General features: G+C 49.5%; 1 protein-coding gene across 1 annotated transcript; it reads left to right on the top strand.

The window, feature by feature from the left end:
• The first annotated feature begins 1165 nt into the window (after positions 1–1165).
• On the top strand, positions 1166–8702 carry CCL26 (C-C motif chemokine ligand 26). Its single transcript, XM_032254892.1, has 4 exons — positions 1166–1313; positions 1415–1529; positions 3888–4098; positions 8589–8702. Exons 1-4 carry the CDS (start codon positions 1238–1240, stop codon positions 8700–8702), a joined length of 516 nt encoding a protein of 171 aa, XP_032110783.1. The 5' UTR covers positions 1166–1237.
• Positions 8703–10575: the final 1873 nt, after the last annotated feature.

Here is a 10575-nt window from a genome sequence, read left to right on the forward strand (position 1 = left end):
TAGGTGCCACATCAAGGCTGCCAGACCTGTGGCAATTAAGCAAAGCCTCATTACAGCTATCCAGGCAGCTCGAGGGAGGACAGGGAAAACATGTTGGTTTTCCATACTTGTGAATTCCTGTTTGACACATATCTGTACAAAATCCTGGTTTCTGTCTTTTTTTAAAGAGACTGCCACCAGAAAAGCCACAGGATGGTGTATTGTAGGTCTGTTACAAGTTAATGAACTATCTCTGTGCCTGTTACTGAAAACTCCCTTATGCCCCCTCTTACCCCATATAAGCCCATGGGTTATAAACTTGGGACTGCCTCCTCTAATTGTTACGGAGCGGCCCCCCAGGTTAATAAAACTTGCTTGCCTGACTTTGGGTCTATTCTCCTTTCTCTAGCTACCCTTACACCATCAGTCACTTGCTTTTTTTTTTTTTTTTGAGATGGAGTCTTGCTGCCCAAGCTAGAGCACAGTGGCACGATCTCAGCTCGCTGCAACCTCCACCTCCTGGGTTCAGGCAATTCTCCCACCTCAGCCTCCCAAGTAGCTGGGACTACAGGCACCTGCCACCACGCCCAGCTAATTTTTATATTTTTAATAGAGACGGGGTTTCACCATATTGGCCAGGCTGGTCTTGAACTCCTAACCTGGTGATCCACCCGCCTTGGCTTCCCAAAGTGCTGGGATTCAGGTGTGAGCCATTGCACCTGGCCAGTCATTTGTGTTTTTGTCATTTGTTTTGTTTTGCTTTTTGGTTTTGGGGTTATTTTCGGCAGTCTCACTCTGTCACCCAGGCTGGAGTGCAGTGGCGAAATCCCAGCTCACTGCAACCTCTACCTCCCAGGTTCAAGTGATTCTCCTGCCTCAGCCTCCAGAGTAGCTGGGGTTACAGGCACCTGCCACCATGCCTGGCTCATTTTTGTGTTTTTAGTAGAGATGGATTTTTTTTTTTATGTTGGCCAGGCTGATCTCAAACTCCTGACCACAAGTGATTTGCCCGCCTTGGCCTCCTATAGTGCTGAGATTACAGGCGTGACCCACTACGCCCAGCCCCAGATTATCTTTCTTCACTGTCTAATTTCTTTCCTGTGAGTAGTAGGTTGTTTTTCCTTTGTTGGGTCAAAAGTGCGGCTTTGTTCTCAACCACAAAATTCTCTGGAATTGTCTTCAGGGCAGTCTCAGCCTCATAAACGGGGATCAGGCAGGAGGAGTTTGGGAGAAACTTGTTAAGGGCCTGATTTGTAACATGATGATGGGCTTCTCTATGGCCTCTCCTGTGCTCCTGGCCTTCCTCCTTAGTCTCCACCTTGGAACTGCCATATGTATGTAGCTGGCTCATTCCCCTCCCGGGGTTCCTCCCAGGGCGGCCTGGGAGTGGACGGAAAGGGGCATCTCCAAAGTCCTTCCTCTCCCTGATTTTTAGGTGGGAGCGACATAGCCAGGTCCGGCTGCTTCCAATATAGCCACAAGTCCCTGCCCTGGACCTCTGTGCAAAGCTATGAATTCACCAGTAATAGCTGCTTCCAGTGGGCTGTGATGTATTTCTCGGATGTGCTTTCAGGATACCTGTCAGCTATGGAAGAGGATGGGGGCTGGGCAGATCCCCAGGATGAGCCTTGGGATGGGAACCTGGAAATCTCACCTCTACACACTAACAAGTGTGACTCTGAGCTTCAGGTAGAGCCTGCTTTTTTTTTTTTTTTTCTTTCTTTTCTTTTTGAGACAGAGTTTCGCTCTTGTTGCCCAGGCTGGAGTGCAGTGGCATGATCTTGGCTCACTGCAACCTCTACCTCCCGGCTTCGGGTAACTCTCCTGCGTCAGCCTCCCAAGTAGCTGGGATCATAGGCGCATGTCGCCACGCCCAGATGACTTTTGTATTATTAGGAGAGACAGAGTTTCACCCTGTTGGGCAGGCTGGTCTTGAACTCCTGACCTCAGGTGATCTGCCCGCTTCAGCCACCCAAAATGTTGGGATTACAGGCATTAGTCACTGCACCCAGCCAACATCCACTTTTAATAAGCTCACAGTGAGGTAAGGAGTCCAGGAATCATCAACTATGATGAATAATCCTTGAAAATGTGGTTAAGAATTAAATAACATGATGAGTGTAGGTTTCCTTTCTGGGTGATTAAAATATTCTAAAATTGATCGTGGGGATAGTTGCATAATCTGTGAATATACTTGTAAGGTTTATTCTCTGTGAGGTATATTGCTGAGTTTAAAATGAGAAAACTGAGGCCAGCATAAAAAGATTAAATGCCAATTTATTCGGCTCCCGGGCGAATTCGGTTCCATGGTCCCCGAGAAAGAGGCCAGGGAAGTCAGGCCTGACTTCTCTCAGGCGTGGGGTTATACAGGGAGGGAAGGCGCTCTGATTGGCTGTGGGGAAACAGGACGTGGACGTGGCAAGCTGCTATAGGTAGGTAGGCGGGATTTCCGGTGAGCGGGCTGGATGGGGTTATACGCTATTGGGCAGGTTTTGGCGGGGCTTCTTTTAAATTTTGGTGGGATTTTCCAACGGCTGGCTAGTTGCCGAGTGCAGAGTTTAGTGTTGAGTGCAGATCCTGGTGCTGAGTGCAGAGGGGATTTCCAACGGTGGGCTAGGTGCCGGGTGCAGAGTTTAGTGTTGAGTGCAGAGGTGGGCGTGACAAAGCTAGATGCTGAGTGCAGATTCTGGTGATGTAATGTCAGGCGTGGAGAGGGATGGGCTTGTCCGAGCTCCCAGCCTTACAATACTAAAAACCACTGATTTATAATTATAGACTTTAAATGGGTGGAGCTGTATACGGTGGAGAGGGTTAGACTATTGCTCGAGTCCAGGAGTTCAAGGCTGCTGTGAGCTATGATCGCACCACAGAACTCCAGCCTGGGGAACAGAGGGAGACTTCATCCCTAACAAAAGAAAAAAAAAAAAAAGAGTGAATTACGGTATCCCCCAGTAACCGCCGGGGATTGGTTCCAGGATTTTGGCATGCAATTTCCCCTGCATTTCTGCAGGTTTTGCATCACTGAGTACTGTGTTTTCCATCCTCCTTTGGTTGGAAAAAGGCTGTCTATAAGTGGACCCACAGAGTTCAAACCCACAGAGTTCAATTCTATGTGTGCTGTGTAAACTATATTCCAACAAAGCTGTTAGATTATAATGGAAGAAGCAGCCAGGTGTGGTGGCGGGTGCCTGTAAATCCCAGCTACTTGGGAGGCTGGGGCAGGAGAATCACTTGAACCCTGGAGGCGGAGGTGGCAGTGAGTCAAAATCGCGCCACTGCATTGCAGCCTGGGAACAGAGCAAGACTCCATCTCAAAAAAATAATAATAAAATAAAATAAAATGAAAGAATGGCCTGGTGCAGTGGCTCACACCTGTTTTCCCAGCACTTTGGGAGGCCAAAGTGCGCAGATCACCTGAGGTTAGGAGATCGAGACCACCCTGGCCAACATGGCAAAATCCTGTCTCTACTAAAAATACAAAAATTAGCGGGGTGTAATGACGGGTGCCTGTAATCCCAGCTATTTGGGAGTCTTATGCAGGAGAATCGCTTGAACCTGGAAAGTGGAGGTTGCAGTGAGCTGAGATTGCCCCATTGCACCCCAGCCTGGGCGACAGAGCAAGACTCTGTCTCAAAAAAAAAAAACAGTTAAGTGTCATGGTGCAGGCTAGAATGGGTGGAAAATGATAAATAGTACCTGGGGGAGGTAGGTCTGGAGGCTTAGTTTCCAGTGGAAATCAAGGTAGCAGAGAGGGAGGCAAGGCCCAGGAGAAGAGGGGACAGGGACAGAGAGAAACGGGGGTGTGACGAGACCAGAAGACCTGTGAGGGAGCTGCCCCTCCTTCCCTTTCTCCCCCATCTGAGGAGGCAGAGTCTCAATATTGACTTATCCATGTCTCTTTTTCACAGATTCACTACCAAAAGAGGCAAGAAAGTCTGTACCCATCCAAGGGGAAAATGGGTGCAAAGATACATTTCTTTGTTGAAAACTCAGAAACAATGTGACTCAGCTGAATTTTCATCCAAGGACGCCTGGACCCCGCTCTTGGCTCTGCAGCCCTCGGGAGAGCCTGCGCAATCTTTTCCGAAGCCTCCATGGGCCTGGTGGGGAGGAGAGGGTGTTTGTTTTCCTTTTTCTTTCTTGTTTTTTTTTTTAGACAAAGTTTCGCTTCTGTCGCCAGGCTGGAGTGCAGTGGTGGGATCTTGGCTCACTGCAACCTCCGCCTCCGGGGTTCAAGCAATTCTCCTGCCTCAACCTCCCGAGTAGCTGGGATTACAGCCTTGGCCACCATGCCGAGCTAATTTTTGTATTTTTAGTAGAGATGGGGTTTCACCATTTTGGCCAGGCTAGTCTCAATCTCCTGACCTCGGCAATCCACTTGCCTCTACTCGGCCTCCCAAAGTGCTGGGAGCTACTGGTTTTCTTCAAGGAAAGGAAATTGATTCCATAAGCAGGACTGGCTGCCTGGGAGGTCCCCAACCCCCAGCTGACCCTGATACTGAATTCTGCCCTGGGTTTTTGTTTGTGCAAAAAAGCAAGGACAATTTTAATACGTTTTGGTAAAATGCTCAGTGAATGTTTTAACATTATTTAGGGAAATAAGAAATAAGTTTATTTTATTTGGAAAGGTAAATTCTGTGCAACACCTCGCAGCCTGTCTGTGCTGTGTAAATGTAGGAGCTCTGTGTTTGGCAGTTTTCTCTAAGAAAGCAAGACACTAGTTAGTAAACGTGAATATTATCTACCTACCAAATGGAGGATACCTATCTCTATACAGCTTAAATAAGCGTTTTACAAATGTAATCAGCCAGGTGCAGTGGCTCACAGCTGTAATCCCAGCACTTTGGGAGGCTGAGGTGGGAGGATCACTTGAGCCCAGGAGTTTGAGATGGGCCCGGGCAACATAGTAAGACCCATCACTACAAAAAACTTAAAAATTACTCAGACATAGCGACATGTACCTGTAGTTCCAGCTGCTTGGGAGGCTGAGGAGGGAGGATTGCTTGAAACTGGGAGGTCGAGGCTGCAGTGGGCCGTGGTGGCACCACTGCACTCCAGTCTGAGCAACAGAGGAAGACCCTGTCTCAACTAATAATATTAATTAAGACCAGCCTGGACAACACATTAAAACCCTGTCTCTACGAAAACACAGAAAATTAGCCAGGCATGGTGCTGCACGCCTGTGGTCCCAGCTACTTGGGAGGCTGAGGCAGGGGGATTACTTGAGGCCAGTAGTTGGAGGTTGCAGTGGGCCAAGATCACACCACTGCACTCCAGCATGGGCAACAGAGCAAGGCCCTGTCTCAGAAATATTTTTAAAATATGTATATGTATATAATAAAATAGTAATAATTATTATTTTTGCAATTTCTTGAAACTTTTTGAGAATCTATACTGTTTATAATTCTTAATTATTAATATCTATAATCATTATAAATTCACAAGAAGTTGCAAAAATAGTGTGGAGAGGTCAGGTATACCTTTTTTATTACTGAGACAGAGTCTCACTCTGTCACCCAGGCTGGAGTGCAGTGGCATAATTATAGCTCACTGTAGACTCTACCTCCCTGAGTTCAGGTGATCCTCCTACCTCAGCCTCCCAAGTAGGTAGGACTACAGGCACGGCCCACCACATCCAGCTTATTTTTGTATTTTTTGTAGAGACAAGTTTTCACCATGTTGCCCAGGCTGGTCTCAAACTCTTGGGCTCAAACAATTTGCCCGCCTCAGCCTCCCGAAGTCCTGGGATTACAGGTGTGAGCCACCCTACCCAGCCCCCAAATCTATCTTTTACTTAGTTTACTCCAATGGCTACATCTTACATAATTATATTGCAATCACAAACCCAGGAAACTGACATTAGTATGAAGTGTGTGCATAGTTCTGTCACACTGTCATTTTGTTTTTCTTTTTGTTTTGAGACAGAGTTTTGCTCTTTTTACCCAGGCTGGAGTGCAATGGTGCGATCTTGGCTCACCACAAGCTCTGCCTCCCGGGGTTCAAGTGATTCCCCTGTCTCAGTCTCCCAGTAGCTGGGATTACAGGCATGCACCACCGCGTCCAGCTAATTTTGTATTTTTAGTAGAGATGGGATTTCTCCATGTTGGTCAGGCTGGTCTCGAACTCCTGACCTTAGGTAATCCACCCACCTCAGCCTCCCAAAGTACTGGGAAGTGGGTGGGAGAATCCATAAGTGCCGAGGCAGGAGTCAGAAGCCCCAGCCTATTCCCACATAAATAATGAAGAAGAAAAGAACTAGACATAAAACTATAGTAGTTATTCACAGGCGATCTTATTCATAGGTAACCATTAAGATATATATATATGTATTCAGCATCTTTTTTTTTTTCTTTTTCTTTCTTTCTTTTCTTTTTTTTTTTTTTATAAGACAGGGTTTCACCATGTTGTCCAGGCTGGTCTTGAACTCCCGACCTCAGGTGATCCGCCTGCCTTGGCCTCCAAAGTGTTTGGATTACAGGCATGAGCCACCATGCCCGCCGATTCAGCATAATCTTTTACTAATGCCTCTCAAGTCGAAAAGTGTGAGCCTAAGGTGACATGGTGAAAGAAGTGACCCTAAGGCAAGAGGCTCTAAGCCCTCTGTCACGCCCGCAAAAGTGCTGCTGGAGGGTGCCTTGGCTGTGCGGCAGCGCCAGCGCTGGGAAAGTGCCCGCTATTTATCCAGCTGTGGAAGGAGACGTCTAAGATGTCTCCTTCCCTGGAGGAGCCGGTAGAAAACTCTGCTCCCCGAAGCTCTTGTGGTGGGCCTGACCGCTATCAGGGAGGCCTGAAGACATCCGGGGGCTTAATTGTCTCTATGTGACGCTGTGCTTCAGTGGTCACGTTCCAAGTCCACTGTCATGTTCCGCTTCTGCACCTGGTTCCTTTTTTCTTAGAAGAGATAATCAGTAAAAGTAACATATATCTTAATATCTTTGTTCTTTCTTGACAAGTATGGAAAAATGCTGACACATTATGCTCCTTACCTCAGCTTGGCTACTAGAAAGTCCTGGGCCCCCATCCCTATGACACGTGATGCACTTGACCCTATCATGGACAGCCAATGCCTAGCTGTACCTGCCCTGCCCCCAGCTTTGTACTTAATAAAAATCAGAGCGTGCGGACACTTGGGGCCACTGCTGGACTCCGCGCTTTCGCTGGCAGTGGACCCCTGGGCCCAAACTCTTTTTCTCTCGATCTCCGTGTCTTGTGTCTTTTATTTCCACAGTTTCTCATCTCTGCACCAGCAGAGAGGGGCTCACAGGACCGTGTAGGGCTGGACCCTACACTGGGATTACAGGCGTGAGCCTCCACCCCAGCTCATACTGTCATTTTTATCACGTGTGTGGATTTACATCACAACAACTGAGATCCCGAACTATTCCAATGTCATGGAGATTTCCCTACAGTTACCCATTGACAATCACACCTCCCCTTCACCACCATCCTAATCTTTGGCATTATGAATTCGACTGTTTTGATGCTGCAACTTTTTAGATGCTGCATGTAAGTGAGATCATGCAGCATTTGTCTTTCTGTGCCTGGCTTATTTCATTTTGCACCATGTCCTCCAGGTTTATCCATGTTGCTGCAAATGGCAGGATTTCCTTCTTTTTTTAAGGCTGAATAATATTTCATTGTGTGTGTGAATCACATCTTTATCCATTCTGTAAGGGTTATTGCCGAGTTTAAAATGAAGAAACTGAGGCCAGTATAAAAAAATTAAATGCCAGATTATTCAGCTCCCAGGCGAGGTTCTATGGTCCGGGGAAAGGGGGCCAGAAAAGTTGCGCTGACTTCCTGGGGCGTGGGGTTTTTGTGGCTATGGGTAACGAGCAACAGCTGGGTGCTCTGATTGGCTCCGGGGGAGCGGGATTGGGAGGGGGTGGGCCGCTATTGGTTGGTGGGTTGTTGGGCAGGTTTTTCTAGTACAAGGGCCGGCCAGGGTTGCATCAGCTGGAGCCTTCCAGGAGAGCCATGCGGTAGAGCTAGGTGCCGAGTGCAGAGCCTGGTGCCGGGTGCAGAGTCAGGTGCTGCGTGCAGAGCCAGGTGCCGAGTGCAGAGCCTGGTGCCGGGTGCAGAGCCAGGTGCCGGGTGCAGAGCCAGGTGCCGGGTGCAGTCAGGTGCTGAGTGCAGAGCCAGGTGCCGGGTGCAGAGCCAGGTGCCGGGTGCAGAGCCAGGTGCCGGGTGCAGTCAGGTGCTGAGTGCAGAGGTGGGTTCAGCTACTTCCTGCTGAACAGGGCGGAGTGAGGGGGAAGGGTCAGTTGGCTGGTGCCTCGGTTGGGAGTCGGACACAGGGGTGAAGCAGCATCTGGTTTACGGCCACCCTGGAAGTTTCCCTCAGGCGGGCCTGTAAAAACCTGAGGAAAAAAGGGGCCAGCATTAACCGAAGACAAACTACGGTAACGGGAGTGATGATGGGGTTAGCCGGGGGAGCATGGGGGATTGCCCCCCGTTGAGAGGGGAGACTGATGCATTCTGCTTCTTGCAGAGGTCGTCTTGGAGGCGATAGTGCTGACATTTTCCTCCACAAGGCCCGTTTCATTAATGCAATAGCAGCACTGCTCCTGAAGAAACAGACAGGCACCTCCCTTTTCTGCTGTCAGCAGGTCAAGGGCCCCTCGGTTCTGGAGAGTTACCCGGGCCGGCGACGTGATTTGTCGCTGGAGGGAGGCCAGGGAGGCGGCCGACGCTTCGATAGCCAGGCGAAGCTTGTCCTCTAGTTGAGTGGCTGCAGTGACGCTGTAGCCTAGGGCGCCGCTTCCCAGCCCGGCCACCGCCAGAGAGGATGCTAGAGAGAGACCAACGGCCATTGGGAGGAAGACTGCTCGTCTGTCTCGGTGATTAGGGGAGGGTGGAAGGAGGGACAGAAGTTCGGCCTGTCCGTATACCTCTAACTGCGGGACCAAGGTGACAGGCACACAAGGGAAAGGGAAGGAGGCATTAATAACTTTGGTTAAGGTTCCATTACACCAGAAGTATCCTCTTGGAGGTGCGTAGAGGGAGGATTTTACTTTTACTGTGGTGTTACCGCAGAGAGAGAAATTTTGAGAGTGCACTTTGAACAAGGGGATATCCATTAAGGTGGTGCAGGGCCCTGTAGGTGATTGTGACAGATTGAACCCGGACCTGAGGGGAACTGCAGCCAAGGGGGGGTTGCTAAGAGAGGCACATAAAAAGCAGTTGGTGATATTTATGGCTTAGGTTAGCTTTAACATGCTAGCTCCCTGTTGCACTAGAGTTAACCAAGAGAAAGGCTGAGAGGTGCTGTTTGAGGGTTTGACTTGGTTAGTCAGTGTGGCTTCATTTTGCAAGATTGTGTGGCTTATAGAGCTAAGTTGTTCTATAACCTCAGGGACAATGTGGGTATAGGACCGAAATATCAGCCATGTTCCCTGGGGGTGGCTGTTATACCACCAAAAGTAAATTTTTCCCTTGACTCGCTTTTTTTTTTTTTTTTTTTTTTGAGAGGGTGTTTTGCTCTTGTTACCCAGGCTGGAGTGCAATGGCGCAATCTCAGCTCACCGCAACCTCCGCCTCCTGGGTTCAGGCAATTCTCCTGCCTCAGCCTCCTGAGCAGCTGGGATTACAGGCACGCACCACCATGCCCAGCTAATGTTTTGTATTTTTAGTAGAGACGGGGTTTCACCATGTTGACCAGGATGGTCTCGATCTCTTGACCTCGTGATCCACCCACCTTGGCCTCCCAAAGTGCTGGGATTACAGGCTTGAGCCACCGCGCCCGGCTACCTTGACTCCCTTTACCCAGCGGTTGTCCCACGGGTCACGGATGGTAAGAAATACCTTTGCCGTTGGAGGTGAGTACTTCCTTTCCTTTTAGAGTTCCCGCTGTGTCTAACTGTGGCTTATGGATAATGCAGGAATTATATGGGCAACCTCCATAGGTGGTGTTCCACCAACGGCAACAGTCATGGACTTGGTCATAGAGAAAACAGAGGCCATGAGCTTCAAACCCTTGGCCCCAGAATGGCACAGTTTTAGATTTTGTTCTTGGGATTTCAATTATTACTGCTGACTGGCAGCCAGCGGGTTGGCAGTCTGCTTGGGCAAGGTAGTGAGTTCTGGTAGTGGGACCCTCTACCCAGGATTCCTGGAGGTAGAAGCGCCAAACATAGGAGTTGGCTTTAAGAGGAGATATCAGAAGGGCTGTTAGGAGAAGGCTCTGAAGGGTTAGGGGGCGATGGGTCGGGGCAACGGTGAGGCGGAGGCGAGGGGGGCCCAGGGATTCGGATTGCCACTGATCATTTTGGGGGGCCAGTTTGAGGCGGAACACATGGTACCACGGAGTGTGACCCAGGAGTTTGGCCGCTGTCGGGGTGGTAAAGATGACAATGTGAGGTCCCGACCACCTGGGCTGCAAAGATCCTGGTTTGAGTTCTTGGAGGAGCACGCTGTCGCCTGGTTGGAGAGGCACCGCTGGGTGGGAGTCCTCCGGTCCTGGAACAACAGGGAGGGAGCGGTCCGCGTGCTCCCTAAGCAGGTGGTGGAGAAAAGACAGGAAGGGAAGGTAGGAAGCCAGTGGAGAGGGTTTACAGGGAGGTTGTGAGAAACCAGGAAAGGCCAGCCGTACAGCAT

The sequence above is a fragment of the Sapajus apella genome, unplaced genomic scaffold (genome assembly GCF_009761245.1).
Source record: "Sapajus apella isolate SASKATOON/1434 unplaced genomic scaffold, GSC_monkey_1.0 scaffold88, whole genome shotgun sequence".
NCBI lineage: Eukaryota > Metazoa > Chordata > Mammalia > Primates > Cebidae > Sapajus > Sapajus apella.

Excerpts from the sequence above, each read along its gene's own strand:
- CCL26 (XM_032254892.1), top strand. The coding sequence starts at position 1,238 with ATGATGATGGGCTTCTCTATGGCCTCTCCTGTGCTCCTGGCCTTCCTC. Across the intron at positions 1,314-1,414 it reads CCACCTTGGAACTGCCATAT|GTGGGAGCGACATAGCCAGG; the intron begins GTATGTAGCTGG and ends CCTGATTTTTAG. Across the intron at positions 4,099-8,588 it reads CCTGGTGGGGAGGAGAGGGT|GTCAAGGGCCCCTCGGTTCT; the intron begins GTTTGTTTTCCT and ends TGCTGTCAGCAG.